The sequence below is a fragment of the Euleptes europaea genome, chromosome 1 (genome assembly GCF_029931775.1).
Source record: "Euleptes europaea isolate rEulEur1 chromosome 1, rEulEur1.hap1, whole genome shotgun sequence".
In the NCBI taxonomy this organism is placed as follows: domain Eukaryota; kingdom Metazoa; phylum Chordata; class Lepidosauria; order Squamata; family Sphaerodactylidae; genus Euleptes; species Euleptes europaea.
Genome location: NC_079312.1, coordinates 97,011,680 through 97,026,808, shown reverse-complemented (window position 1 = coordinate 97,026,808; position 15,129 = coordinate 97,011,680). Strand labels below are relative to the sequence as shown.

General features: G+C 39.4%; 1 protein-coding gene across 1 annotated transcript; it reads right to left on the bottom strand.

The window, feature by feature from the left end:
* Positions 1–207: 207 nt before the first annotated feature.
* On the bottom strand, positions 208–15,129 carry RNF14 (ring finger protein 14). The gene is made up of 6 exons (XM_056847785.1): positions 14,968–15,129; positions 12,618–12,769; positions 10,087–10,599; positions 9,253–9,481; positions 8,548–8,720; positions 208–360 (listed from the first exon to the last, which is right to left on the bottom strand). The coding sequence occupies exons 1-6, from the start codon at positions 15,119–15,121 to the stop codon at positions 208–210; spliced, it is 1,374 nt and encodes a 457-aa protein (XP_056703763.1). The 5' UTR covers positions 15,122–15,129.

Genomic DNA, 15,129 nt, shown 5'->3' with positions numbered 1-15,129 from the left:
TATTTGGAAAAAAAATAGATCTCCAGTTGTCAGGGCAACAAACTTATTCCCGTGGTTCTATTGCATCCCAAAGACAATCCAAACCTTACGACACGATCTTGAGGTGTTCCTAAAGGTCACACAAAGACTGTGCTGAAATTCTTCTAGAGATCAGTCTGTTAACACAAGTAAACATGGTATAATACACAATTGGAAGTAACTTCCCTTTCAGTAATGTGTAACTACATACCGCTCAAAACATGGGGAGGCTGGATCATTAAAGTGTCCATATGGATCTGTGTTTGACAGAGAACGCATACAAATCCAACAGAAGTGCTTCTTGCAGCCAGTGCATGTCATTTTGTTACAGCCATCCAACTTCTGACATTTGAAAGAAAGAAAAAATACATCAAGAATCAACAAAGCAGCAATAAAACAGTCATAGCTTCTAAACTTGAGATTAGCATTTATACTGAGCACTGAAATCTGCAATTTACTTGCTCACAGGAATCCTGGGGCGGGGGACAAGTTGTAGGGGGACAAGTTGTTTTATTTTTGATACACACAGTCACACATGGGTGATAAATTAATCCCAAATTGGACACTAATTTAGGCGAACAGTTTTTTGCAATGGAAGAGAGAGATGGGAGAAGCTCCCCCTGAATTTTGGAAAGAATTCCTAGCACACACTATTCTGGACAGAGCACTCTTCACAGCTCTACAGAATTTGGGCTTTGGCTCATCCTCTTTGGTGTGGAACGGGATGTTACCAAGCTAAAATGTAGCCTGTTAGCACTTAACGTGGCAATCTAGTGATCATGCTACTACGTGAGTAATCTTTTGAGCAGCCCTGTGATCTTGGACACCTCAGAAGACCTACATCCAGGTGGTTATTACACCCAGCCTTCCTAAGGGCTTGTAATAATCTAAGTCAATATGATGGGACTACTGTGCTGTTTAAGGACACTGAATGGTACTTTCCCCATATTTCACCAGAGATCATTCTTGCATTTTGTCAATTTATCTAAGCCTATGAATCTTTTGTGAGTCATAGACAGCAAGTACTGCTCAGCTTGTAACATTTCTGTTCTGGACACAGTTCCTTTCCTGAAGGCCCCAAGATCCGCTTGCTAGGCCTGTTAACATGAATGCTAATCTCTCCCGTTTGTTGCTCAGAGTCTTTGCACAGCTTTTTACAATGCTATGTGGTCAGACTAAATCTTCTCTTGATAGGAAACTTAACAAAACCTCTGTCTGTTCTGCATACTGCCAAAGCTACAAAGAATCAGTAAAGTCGGAGGGGTGTGTGTGAAAGGGACAAGGCAATCCCTTCATAAGAAGTAATCTTTGGATGAGAGAGACGTGGGAGACCACCATCCACTGGTCTCACTCATTTCTTGCTGGGAGTAAAGAGAGATACCACAGAAGAGGCGGCCAGCTAGCTGGAATCTGATGTGTGGGGTATCCCTAAGATCCATTTTATTCCTAAAGCTCTTTAATCTCTACGTAATAGCATCAGCAGAGATCATTAGAAGCTTTGGAGAGGGATGTCACCAATATGTCGATGACACCCAACTTTATATCTCACTCTCCAAGCCTCTGGGGGCAGCTGTGAAATTCCTGGGCCTGTGTCTTAAAGGCTATGATCAAGTGGCTGAGAATGAACGTACTCACACTTAGTTCAGACAAGATGGAGGTGATGCTGATTGAGAAAGCAGAATGTTGGGCTGGTGTTGATTTACCAGACTTAGATGGGGGGTTAAGGTTTCTATGGCAGATCAAGTTAAGAGCTGAGGGTGTTCCTAGACCTGTCCTTGCTATTGGATAAGAAGGTCAGTACTGTTGCTAGGCGTGCCTTCTTTCAATTATATCTAGCTCGTAAACTGGCCAAATTTCAACCCTGCCATGCTATAGCAAACCTTCAGATCAGATTGTTGGAACATGTTCTACATGGGGCTGCTTTTGAAGACATCTCAGAAGCTCCAGCTGGTACAGAATGCAGCAGCAAGACTCTTCTCAGGGGTCAGCCGCTTGGAACATGTAAATCTAGTGCAGCGTCGACTGCACTGGTTATCTATTTGCTTTCAGGCCTAATTGACAGGGCTAGTTATTTATCTTTAAAGCTCTTCACCACCTTTGGCCCTCTTATTTATCAAACTACATCTGCCAGCATACTTCCCTGTGCCAATTATGTCCTTTAGACAGCCTCCCCCCTTAAGGTACCTTCTCTTAGGACTGGATGTACACCACAGAAAGATCACAAGCTCCTTCCGGGCTGGCCCCAGCCTTTTAGAATGTCTAGCCAGAGTGGGCAAGGAGGGCATCTTCACTTCTTACATTTAGAAAAGCATGTAAAAAGCAGACTTATTCCAGACTTCCGGGTCGGGCGACCCCCCCCCCCCGTTACAAGCGCGGAGCCGCACTCCTGCCGTTCGCTGCCGCGGGGCGCAAAATCAGCCCCGGGAAGAGCCGGCAAGCGGCACCCCTTGGGGCAAGAGGGGATACAGTCCTGGTGCCGGTGGCGGATCTGCCATGGGAGCGATAACCGCCGAGAAATCGGCGGCGGTCGCTCTGGCGGATTCCACCGAAGAGCCGGCGCCATCTTAAAGAAGACGGCAGGAGAGAGCGAGGTGGGACCCGATTTTGCTTTTATTTGGAATATAAATAAAGTTTTTTCTTTTGGTTTTTAAAATCACTAACTTGGGGTGTGTGGCAGTTTTTTCTGTGAAGGACAACTCTGAACTATCTATAATTCAGTTACGCTCTTTTTTGATTTTTGGCTTTTTGCCAGTTGAGTGACGCACTCTAAAAAAGTTTCTTTTGAAAGCCAAGAGCATTGAAACAAGAGAAAGGAGTTGGAGAACAATCAAGTGACATGGCATAGAATTTTTTCAGTGGTCATAGTGATTGTTTTCTCCAAACTGGTTTGTTTCATCTGAATGAAATGATATAAAAGAATTTTTCTGCCCCCCCCCTATTTTCCCTTGGATTACAATAGACTTGCAACTTCAGTCTTTCTGGCTCACCAATGGGTGAGAAAGAGAAACATACCAAGGACATTTTAAAGGATACAAAGTTGGTGGTACAGCCTCCTATCAGACGGTCCTCTGTGACCCAAATAACTCAAATAGCTAAGCAGACAACTTCTCCAATAGCAACAACATCTATTGCTGCCAAGATGCCTTTAAAAGCTAAACCTGAAGTGACTTTGACTTCTGTTTTTGAACTGCTAACTAAGACTCACCAGGAAGTTACAGAAATGAAACAGGAGCTGTCTCAGAACACAGCTACTATAGCTCAGAATTCAGCTGCAATAGCTGCTTTGCAGGATACAACCTCATCCCTGGCTGTCAGGCAAGACAGGGTAGAAACCAAGCTTAAAAAAAATTAACAGGAAACTAAAGAAACTAAGAAGAAGGTGGATACCTTGGAGATGTCAATAACATCTGTAGCTGACAGACAAGAGACTCAAAATGACCAGATGGCGATGATGGAGCTTAAGATAAAAGAATCTTCCCTATGTATTCGTGGATTGAGAGAGAAAATTGAGGATCGGGACCTGCGTGGATATTTGATGGTTCTCTTGGCAGATTTTTTACAAGAATCTGAAGAGGTTATTGCAGGGATGATTGTGACAGCTTACAGAATAAACTCAGCATATGCAACCAGGAATAAAGTACCGAGGGACTGCCTGCTTCAATTGTTTTCCAGAAGTCACAGAGACTTAATACTTAACACTCATTACAAAACACCACTGAAAGTTGGAGATGAGTCTTTGAGACTGATGAAAGAAATACCTGCAAGATTGCTGAGGAAAAGGAAGGATTTTATGGAGATCGCCCAGCGTTTAAGACTTAGTGGAATCCAATACAGATGGGAATATCCGCAGGGTGTATCTTTCATTTTTAAGGCGAAAAGGTTTAAATTTACGGAAGTGGATAAGGCAGACCAGTTTCTAAGAAGATACGATACAGAACTGGTTAAACCTCTCAAGTCAGCCAAACAAGCTCCAACTAGAGAATCCACAGAAGAAGAAAAGGCATCTGAAGCTTCTGGAGGTGGAGATTTGCCAACAGCTTCATCAGAGGACTCTCCAATTGATGATACTGAAGACTGAAGATTGAACAGAATAAGGGGGGCAGGGGGGGTAGCAGTAGTAGGAGTCAAGTATGTTAAAACGTATTGTGGAAATATATGGGATCTAACTGAAATTTGATATGTTACAGGTTTTATCTTGGAATGTTAATGGATTGAACTCTCCCAACAAAAGGAGGAAAATATTTCACCATTTACGAAAATCTAATGCTAATATTATTTGTTTACAGGAAACGCATATACTCCCAAAGGATGTTTTTAGGTTGGAACAAGCAAGGTTGGGTACTCTATTTACGGCTTGTAATGAGAGTAAGAAAACCAATGGAATAGCTATGTATATACCTGTTTTACTGCAACCAAAAGTTATTTACCAAGATGTAGAGGGAAGAGTTTTGTTGTTGGAAGTAACATGCGGTTTTCAAAAGGTATTGCTTGTGGGAATATATGCACCTAATACAAATCAAAAGGTATTCTATGAGAAATTAGCATTATTATTAGCTGAATATGCCGCTGAAAAAATGATATGGATGGGGGACTTTAATGGTGTTAAGGTACCTAAGGTTGATAGATCTGGGAAAAAGAAAAAAGCAAGTAATGAAGGAAAATTACCAGGGATTTTTGATGCTCTTATAGACCAGTGGGATATGTTTGATGTCTGGAGGTTGACACATGGTAATAAGAAGGGATACACTTTTTTTTCACAGAGACATCTTACGTATTCCAGGATAGATATGATATGGATGTCAAAGGGTCTGGTACAGAACTCAGAAAATTCTGAGATTTTACCTAGGGTGTTGTCAGACCACAATGCGGTAACAGTTAAAATCAAAATGGCAAATAGAGGTCATAAACCCTGGAGAATTAATGATTTTCTCTTAAAAAATTAAAAAATAGTAGATAAATTGAAGGTTGAAATAACGAATTATTTTAGAGAAAATATAGACAAAGGCACCAGTGAAGATATAGTTTGGGATGCTGGTAAAGCAGTAATTAGGGGACTTTTAATTCAACAAAATACAAGATATTATAGGGAAAGGGAGAATAAGAAAAAATGTATATTAGATGAAATAAAGCAGGCGGAGCGATATCTATGTAGATTGCAAGATAAAGGGGCTAAACAAGAACAACAAAATAAGATTAGAAATTGGCAACACCAATATGAATTCTTGATTGCCGAAGAGATTGAAAGAAAAGTTATGTATAATAACTTTTTTTGAACATGCTAATAAACCAGGTAAAATGTTAGCTTGGCAAATTAAACAGAAAGATAAAAAAATACCAATAACTCAAATTAGAAGGGAGGGCAAGATAACAAGAGTTAAAGAGGAGATAGTAGATACATTTGTGAAATTTTATACAGATTTATACAAAAAAAAAGTTAGTTTCAGAGGTAGAAATGGAAGCCTATCTTGCCAAATGGGATTGGGGAAAAATAACACAAGAAAATAAAGAATTTTTAGATTCTCCAATAACTAAGGATGAATTGGAGCAGGCTATAAATAAAAGTAAAAAGAATAAATCTCCCGGACCAGATGGTTTTACAGCATATTATTATAAAATATTTAGAGAGCAATTAATCCCTTATCTTTTGGAAGTTATGAATTCAGGGATGTCAAAAGGTATTATCCCTCAAACTTGGAAGCAAGCAAATATAGCTTTAATACCAAAGGCAAATTCTGATATATTGGAAGTAAAAAATTATAGACCGATTTCATTGTTAAATATTGATTACAAATTATTTGTAGCAATTTTAGCTACTAGATTAAAAGGAGTACTGAATCAATTAATACACGACGATCAGGCTGGATTTTTACCAGGAAGATTGATCAGTCAAAATGTAAGGATGGTAATAGATCTTTTAGAATACGCGGAACAAGATACAACACCAATAGCTTTAATATTTTTGGACGCTGAAAAAGCCTTTGATAATGTTAATTGGCAGTTTATGATTAAGGTATTAGATTATACGGCTTTTGGTGACAGCTTTAAAACTGCCATTAAAAGTATATATACACAACAAACAGCTAATTTGATTGTGAATGGATTATTATCACCAAAGATTGAAATTCAAAGGGGAACGAGACAGGGTTGTCCTCTTTCCCCTTTACTTTTTATTTTAGTATTAGAGGTTTTATTGAATAACCTTAGAAAATCTAATGATGTAGTAGGGGTACGAATAGGGAGAAATCACTATAAACTTAAAGCTTATGCAGATGATTTAGTATGTTTTTTGATTGATCCGATCAAACAGTTTGATAGATGGAATAAAATTTTGGAGGTTTATGGAAAGCTTTCAGGTTTTAAAATTAATAAGGCAAAAACAAAAATTTTGGTTAAAAATATGACTCTTTCACAACAACAAATATTAATCAAAAAGTCGGGACTCAATATTGAACATAAAGTCAAATATTTGGGTATATGGTTATCAAATAATAATCTTAATTTATTCCAGGATAATTATGTAAATCAATGGCAACAAATAAAAAAAGATTTGATAAGTTGGGAAAAAGTTCCTTTATCACTTTGGGGAAGAATATCAGTAATTAAAATGATGTTATTACCCAAAATGCTTTTTCTGTTTCAAAACTTACCAATAGTGACAGGGGTACAGATATTTGAAGATTGGAAAAAAGATGTTATGAGATTTCTTTGGGGTAAAGAAAGACACAGGATTGCATATAATAATTTAATAGAACTAAAGGAGACGGGAGGACTGGGATTACCGGATCTAAAAATGTATTATCAAGCGGCATGCTTCACCTGGATTAAGGATTGGATTCTCTTGGAGAATCCAAAGTTATTAGAATAAGAAGGATACAAGTTGCGATTCGGGTGGCATGCTTATTTATGGTATGAGAAACAGAAAGTGAATAAAGAATGTAATTGTCACATTATCAGGAAAAATTTATTACAAATATGGAATAAATATAAAGATGCTTTAGAAAGTAAAACTCCTGGGTTGATAAATCCTATGGAAGCATTTATGCGAAGAGGTGCACATCTAAATTTGGACTGTGACAATTATAGAGAATTGATAGATTATAGAGATGGGACATGGATATTGAAAACACGGGAAGAACTTCAAATAAAAGACTGGTTTATGTATTATAAATTAAATGATGTTTTTATTAAAGATAGTAGGTTGGGATTTAACCATACCAAATCTAACTTTGAGACAATATTACTAAAAGGTAATAAAGGATTGATCAGAAGGATTTATAAAGTACGTATAAAATTGAATTTAGAACAAGAAAGGATTAAACCGGTCATGTTGAAATGGATGAGCGATTTAGGTTATAATATTGATTTGGAAATTTGGGAAAAGTTGTGGAAAAATGAATTTAGGTTTACTATTTCGAATGAAATAAGAGAAAATTTATATAAAATGTTTTATAGATGGTACATAACTCCGGTCCTATTAAGTAAAATGAAAAAAGATGATAAAGCGTTTTGCTGGAAATGTGGTACTGATACAGGTACATTTATGCATATTTGGTGGTTTTGTAAAAAAATTAGGAGATTTTGGCAATTAGTTATGAATGAGACTAATAATTTGATTAAAGTAAAAATTAAGAGAAATCCCGCTTTTTGTTTATTGGGTATTCCAAAAAAAGAATTGGATAAAGGTGATAGAGTCATATGCCAATATAGTTTTGCAGCAGCAAGGATTACAATTGCTAAAAAGTGGAAGCAAACAAATAAACCTTCAATTAGAGAGTGGAGAGAAAAATTATGGATGTATATGCAGATGGCCAAAATTACAGCATCTTTGCATGGTAAAGACATGGAGGAATTTAAAAATATATGGTCAAAGGCCGTGTATATTGGGATAAATTGGCAAAAAACGGATTTTAAAAATATAGTTAACGAATTATAGTACAATGTGATTTTAATTAATGTACAACAATGTGATTTTTTCTTTTAGTCACTACACTCCATCGGAAGTCCATGGGTGATGGGCACTGTGGTGGGCGGTGGGATTTTGAATTAGGGCGTAATATATATCTTTATATGTATAATAATGTAACAACAGAAACTTAGGCTCTATATGTATTATTTCTTTTTTATTTCTTTTCTTTTATCATGTATATTTTTTCTTTTTCTTTCTTTCTTTGGATTATAAAAAACTAATAAAAAATTATTAAAAAAAAAAGCAGACTTGTTCCAGATAATGTTTGGAAGGTGAATTTTTCAAGATTTGGCAGTGAGTTTGCTGATCCTGCCTGTTTTTGCAACCCTTGTGCATTTCTGAATGCTTTTAAATTGGTAAAGTGTGCATTTTGTCAATGAGACTCTTATTTATGTTCTGTCGACTTGGCTGCTGTGCCTTGAGTTCAAGGAGATAAGGCAAGATAGAAATTCTTTAAACCTTCAAAATCAAACAGTAGGAAAATAATGCTTTGAATGTAGGAAGAAAATTATTCAAGAAAACATATATTTGACTCAAGTTCTCCTCCTCTGGCCTGATATCACCTGTATAGGAGTCTCACAGGAGGGACATAGTTTGGAATTCTTATCCAGCCATTCTCTACTTCCCCTTTCCTCCAGTGCCTTTTGAATCACCCTTTTGCCATAGCGTTGCTCTAAAAACTTTCTTCTGGCATCATCTGCTTCAAGGTAGTCAGTCTCCAAATCTATTAATTTCTCTAAGGAAAGCAGAGGGACAAACAGAACATTGTTTACTGTAAGTTTTTCAAGCCTTCACACAAACATGCTTAGCTACACCTCAAACAAATGCCATGGACAGTGAAGCATGAATATGAAACAATCATCCTATACAAAACAATCACTAGTAGATATGTAGTAATTCAAGACAGAACATTTTCTACCTTTTCCCTAGAAATAAAAATTACCAATGTAAGCAATTAGCTAAGTGCATACACTGTAGCAAAATTATTTTATGTAACATAACTCTGAGGTTATCGGCTCCACTATTTTTTTACCCGAACTGTGTTTTTTGCTCCACATTTTGTAAGCACTACTTCCTTCCTGTTGGGACTGAACAGCTCACGGAAAGAAAGGAGACAGGAAGGGTGAGTGGAAAACATGAAAACAAGAGTTATCAAATTAGCTGCATTTTTGGAGAACAGTAAGTTATACTTCAACTTTAGCCTGAGCTAAAGCATTCATCATTCAAATATTCCAGAGTGAAAGGTCTTGTTCTTGCATTTAACTCACCTATAGAGACTTTACATGGAGAGACACCATGATAAGCCTTCAGACACATGATACAGAAGGCATGTTTGCACCTGGAACAGATGGCCATGCTACAGCATGGTTCCTGCATCACCGGCGTTTGGCAACGGAGGCGTGGGCAATTCACCACATCTGCCATCAAATCCAAGCTGGACTGAAGCAGCAGGCGGTCATAACGTGCAAACAGCTGCTCTCCAACCAACTCTTTCACCTAAAAGAACAGGGTATCAGTATACTATAAGTGAATTTTGATCCTTTAAAAAGGGAAAGCTAGCAATGGCTATTCTGAATTCTAGAAAGATTTCACAGTCTAATGACTGAGACCAAAAAAAAACGTGCAAAGTTATTGATGCCTTACTGCAAAAATTCCAACTAGGGATATTTGCCCCCAACTGTATTTTGTTATTATTGGTCATTGTAGAATACTGCGTATTTGTACATGTGCTCAAGATGACTAAGGACCAGCACTGGCCCAGACAATACAAAAGTAAGCTCCCAGCAGCACAGTCTTCCAGTTTCCCATATAGCAGTAGAATAGAGCAAGAGTCCAGTAGCACCTTAAAGACTAACAAAATTTCTGGCAGGGTATGAGCTTTCGTGAATCACAGCTCACTTCTTCAATTTCCCATATACTTCAACTGAACCCATCTATCCAATAACTACAGAAGGACATAATAACAGTACATGTAGATCTGTTGCCAGATCTCATCTGTTATAGTCCTTCTTGGTGTGCCAGCAGATATTAGGTCACAGACAAAGCTCAAAGACACCAACATTTATTTCTTTTTCATAGATTACCCTTTAACAGAATGTTACCTGCCCTGGAGTAGCAACAGAAGAACATTCTGGTTCTGGACAATTCAGGCAATGGACCTGCCCATCTCTGATCTGAATTTCAAAGTAGTCCTTTAAGCAGACTTTGCAATACACATGCATACAGTCCATGAAGTGCATACATTCACTTCCCAGCTTTTCAGAAAAGCAGATATTACACAAGTACATTTTACTATTAAAGCACTTTTCTTTTTGGGTCTGATCAAAATCTAGGATTTCTCTAATCAGGCTGGACAGAGAATCAACATCCTGTGTAGCTCTTGGATCAAGGGTTTCTTCCTGTGCTGCTGCAGCACCTGCGACGGCGCAACAAGCTTCTTCTTTATGGGGTCTGTTTTGCTTTTGTCCTTGTAAACATAACTTTGGCTCGTATGGGGAGGTGATGTTCAGATACCCAAGTGTTTCTTCCTTGAGAAACTGCATCCAAGCAAACAAGACCACACAACCTCGATTTTCTTCCCATAAATTGTCTAAGTGCCTGCAAAGTGCAGTGAGCTAGGTGAGAGACAGAAGAGAAGAGTATTAATTGAAGGACACCAACGTTTACAACTCCATGGGCAATCCGTGTCAAACTGTTACCATTTAAGAAAGTATCAGATTTCAAAATAAGGGCGTAATTAAAACAAGGCTGCTGCTATATATACGTCTCAAAAGAAACAGGAATGCTTCTCGTATGCTGTTGTGGATGACTCCGATCAGGCTGGATTCAGATGGGTTTGATTCCTCATGTGTAGGAACACATGAGCGGCCGACACTAATTTGGTGAACCAGGTTGATTTCTGTTGCCCCAGCAGGTCGGAACAGAACCAACAGGTTGAATGTAAATCAAAATAATTTTCAGCTAAACATTAGGAAGAACTTCCTGACAGTTAGAGCAGTTCCTCAGTGGAACAGGCTTCCTCAGGAGATGGTGGGTTCTCCTTTTTTGGAGGTTTTTAAGCAGAGGCTAGTTGGCCATCTGACAGCCATGCTGATTTTGTGAACTTAGGGAGATCATGAGAGGGAGGGCAGGAAGGGTTATGTCAGTGCTTGGTTCTCATGATCCGTTCTTACATGCACAGGGTAATGCCGGTCACAACTTTGGGGTCAGGAGCAATTTTCCTCCAGGCCAGATTGGCCAGGGATCCTGAGGGTTTTTTAACATCTCCTGGGTATGGAGCAGGGGTCACTGGTGGTGTGGGGGGGAGCAGTTGTGAATTTCCTGCATTGTGAAGGGGGTTGGGCTAGATGACCCTGGAGATCCCTTCCAACTCTGTTTCTATGATTTCTATTATCTATACTTGAGTATCTTCTTAAAATAGATGTATTTATTTATTTGGCTTATATCCTGCTCTCTATCCCAACCAAGGTTGGGCTCAGAGTGGCTAACATCCACTAAAACATTACACAATCATGAATGTAATACAAAGTATATAAAATTTTAGGACAGCAGCGTTGCAATAGGGCTCTGTTCTGCAGAGCATTTACTCTACTTTTATTTTAGCCCTTTGCCTTTTTTTAGACTATTATTTTATTGTTTTAGTGCCCAGCCGTCTGGCTGGTGCCTATAAATCTAAAATCTATAAAATTTTAAACCATCACGTCTCAACCAGTACAATCTAATTGGTGCCTGTTCATCAGAACACAGGTCTGTGGCTAGCCTGGGAAAGAGCTGTCAAGGGCCCCACCAATCAACCCAGATGAAGGGAAGGAAAAGGACAGGGAGGCCAGCTACAATGGGAAATTGTTGCTGTCCTCAATCATAGGCCTGTCGGAACATCTCAGTCTTGGAGGCCCTGCCGAACTGCACCAGGACCTGCAGGACCTGCAGGGCCCTGGTCTCACTAAATAAAGAGTTCCACCAGGCCAAGGCCAAAAAACTGTTAGTTCATTCTTGCTACTTTTTATCATAACAAAGTGTATTTAAAAATAGTGATTACAAATTCCCCACACAAAGGAATATCTGTCAACTCTCAACCCCATCTTTGAACTATATCTTCACTCTTGTGAGTGACTCCTCCCATTCTCAGACTCTTCTGAACCAGGGCCGCAACACAAAATATCTATTTATACAAGTTAGACAGCTTCTAATCTACAAAAGGCCATATTACTGTGCTCCTCTTTTGCTTCTTGTTTCTCACCCCTCTCCAAGGCTATTCTATCATAGGTCTCGACTCCAGTTTTTGCATATTTTGCTGAGACACTAGGCCAGCTCTGTTTCTGGTGAGCAGAAACCTCCTCCATGATCTCTTTATCTAGCAACTGTCCCCCTATATTCCTGGCCATATTTGTGGCAATACCCTTTTCCAAAGCATATTTACTTGGACTTAAATCCCGCTCATTTCAGCAAAACTAGTCACTTAAGTACAAAAAACTACAATCTTCCAGCACAAACAAGGCAAATTATACTAGTGGAATCTAGACTTCTTGTGTGTAGTCTTTCTATGGCTGCACCTACAACAACCAGAAAGTTCGTCATCACTAAGCATCTTTTTACTAGCCTGAATACAAAAAATTAAATATTAATGGCAAACCTGTCCTTGGGAGAGCCATTTGCTACTGAGAGTGAAGACAGGTGGGGAGGTTGATGGATATTCTGCTGGGAACTCAAAATTCAGAACAATTGGAGGCAAGGAGCAAACTGTGCATTCAAATTTGCCATTCGGAAGATTCTCTAAAGGACTGCCTGAAACAAAACAAAACAAATTTGATAAGAACATGAAAACAGCCGTGCTGGATCAGACCATTGGTCCAACTAATGCAATATCCTTTTTCATACAATGACCAACCAGGTGCCTAAAGAAGGCAGGGCATGGAAGCCAAAGCCTCTCCCCTGTTGTCACCATCCAGCACTGATAACTGGAGAATTATTGCTTCTGAATATCAAGGTTTCATTTAATCATCATGGCTAAGAGCCATTGATGGACCTCCCTTCCAAAAATTAATCTAAGTCCCTTTTAAAGCCAACTTAAACCAGTGGCTTTCATTATATATTATATCCTGTAGCAATTAATTTCATAATCTTATTTATTTTTTATTTTATTTATTATCCTCAATTTCTATCCCACCCTCCCCAGCTGGGGCCAGGCTCAGGGTGGGTAGCAACATTAAAACCAGCCTACAGGCACAATAATAATACGTATTTATTAAAACAATAAAATCAATAAAATCAAGCATAAATAGTCATATTAAAACATCAGATGACTCAATGGAAAATAGTTACTGCTACAAAGAATTGCAGCCAGACATTCCCTCCCACAGATCATAAGCTTAGCTAGAATAAAAAGGGGGGGAGGTAGGGAGGCCAGCACAGATGACGTCCGCGGCTGTCCTCAGTTGTAGGCCTAGTGGAACAACTGTCATACAAGCCCTGCAGAACTCTTTAAGGTCCCGCAGAGCTCTGATGTTACTAGGGAGGGAGTTCCACCAGGCCAGAGCCAGGGCCAAAAAGGTCATGTCTCTTGTCGAGGACAGCTGCACCACCAGTAAGTTATTACATTCTTGGGGGGGGGGGTGTACCAGAAGAGGCGGTCCCAAAGATACAAGGGTCCCAGACCGTGTAAGGCTTTAAAGGTCAAAAACAGCACCTTGAACTTGATCCAATATTCCAGCTGGAGCCAGTGCAGTTGACGAAGCACTGGCTGTATATGTTCCTGCAGTGAGGTCCCGGTAAGGAGTCTTGCCACAGTATTCTGTACCAGCTGGAGCTTCTAGATCAGTCTGGAGGGCAGTCTTACATAGAATGAATTATGGTGATCCAGCCTAGAGGTGACCATTGCATGGATCACTGTGGCTAGATCAGGGCAGGAATATTCCAAGTAACAAAGCACTTCATTTTGTTGATCCGTAATTTATTACCAACAACTTCATTAGGTGCCCACAAATTGTAATATTATAGGGCAGTGAGAAAAAGTTCTCTCTGTCCAACTTCTCTACTCTTACTCTCAGGAAAGTGTCCTTAGAAGGGCAGCCATAGCGGCTCTACCGCAAGCAGGTCGCAAGAGGGCCTAGGTCAGCAAAAGCTACTTCAGAGTCCCAACAAAATATTCTTTCAACTTGAATAGTAACTTGATGACTCTTTATCTTGTTCTTTAAGCATTTAAGAAAACTATCCAGAGGAACAAAGAACCTTTCTACACCCTGAGGTGGCAGAAAAGGAACTGAGGGAGAGGGGGAGCCCCCCCTCGGGTCATGTGATGGTTTAGGCGGGAAGAAACCATCGCTATTTCCTGAGGGGAAGGGCACCCCCTCTGTATCCAGGAGGCTACAAAAATCTGCTACCGAGAGGCAGGCCTGCACATGAGCAGTCCCATATGTGGGGCTGCACAGAAGACTGACAACGAAGAACAATATCAGTGGCAAAGAAAATGGACAGGGACAAGGGCATGGGCCTAGAATGAGGGCTGGTGCCTGTTCACATGCATGATGTTCTAATGAAGTTTCTGCCTCCTTTGTCAGCACACAAATCTTCACACTAGACAGATTCCAGTGTCATCGGAACTGTATGCATTACCTCTCACCTATGTCACACAGGCCTACTCTAGGCACAAGCCATTCTGTCACAGTGATGTGACACTTCAGGATCAAGTGACATTTTAAAACTCCTTCTGAGATTTCTGAACCTTCTGCATTGTATCTCATCCCATCATCCCATCATCCCTTTAACACAAACAGAGCTTACTCGGATTTTTCATCTGTATTATTTTCAAAATAATAGGAACTTGTGCAGGAAGCACACACTGTGAAGGTCATTTAGAAACAAATGCAGAAAATTTCAGTGTAATCCAAAACATGTATACTCAGAACTCCACTGAGTTAAAAGGGACTTACTCCTTATGTAATTTCAAGATGGCAAATGCCAAAAAAAAAAAAGGCTGGACTCACCAGTCACAAATATACTGAAGTTTGGTGGCAGGTCCACAGAGATTCTCATTTCTCCTCCCTGTACAGACACTGCTCTCTTGAATTCATCTTCATCATAAATACTTGCCAAAGCAAGAAGCTCATCCTCCTGTGCTTCTTTGTCCTCTGAAGACATTTCAAGTC

Excerpts from the sequence above, each read along its gene's own strand:
- RNF14 (XM_056847785.1), bottom strand. The coding sequence starts at position 15,121 with ATGTCTTCAGAGGACAAAGAAGCACAGGAGGATGAGCTTCTTGCTTTG. Across the intron at positions 10,600-12,617 it reads AATGGCTCTCCCAAGGACAG|CTCACTGCACTTTGCAGGCA; the intron begins GTTTGCCATTAA and ends TCTCTCACCTAG. Across the intron at positions 8,721-9,252 it reads TCCATGTAAAGTCTCTATAG|AGAAATTAATAGATTTGGAG; the intron begins GTGAGTTAAATG and ends TGCTTTCCTTAG.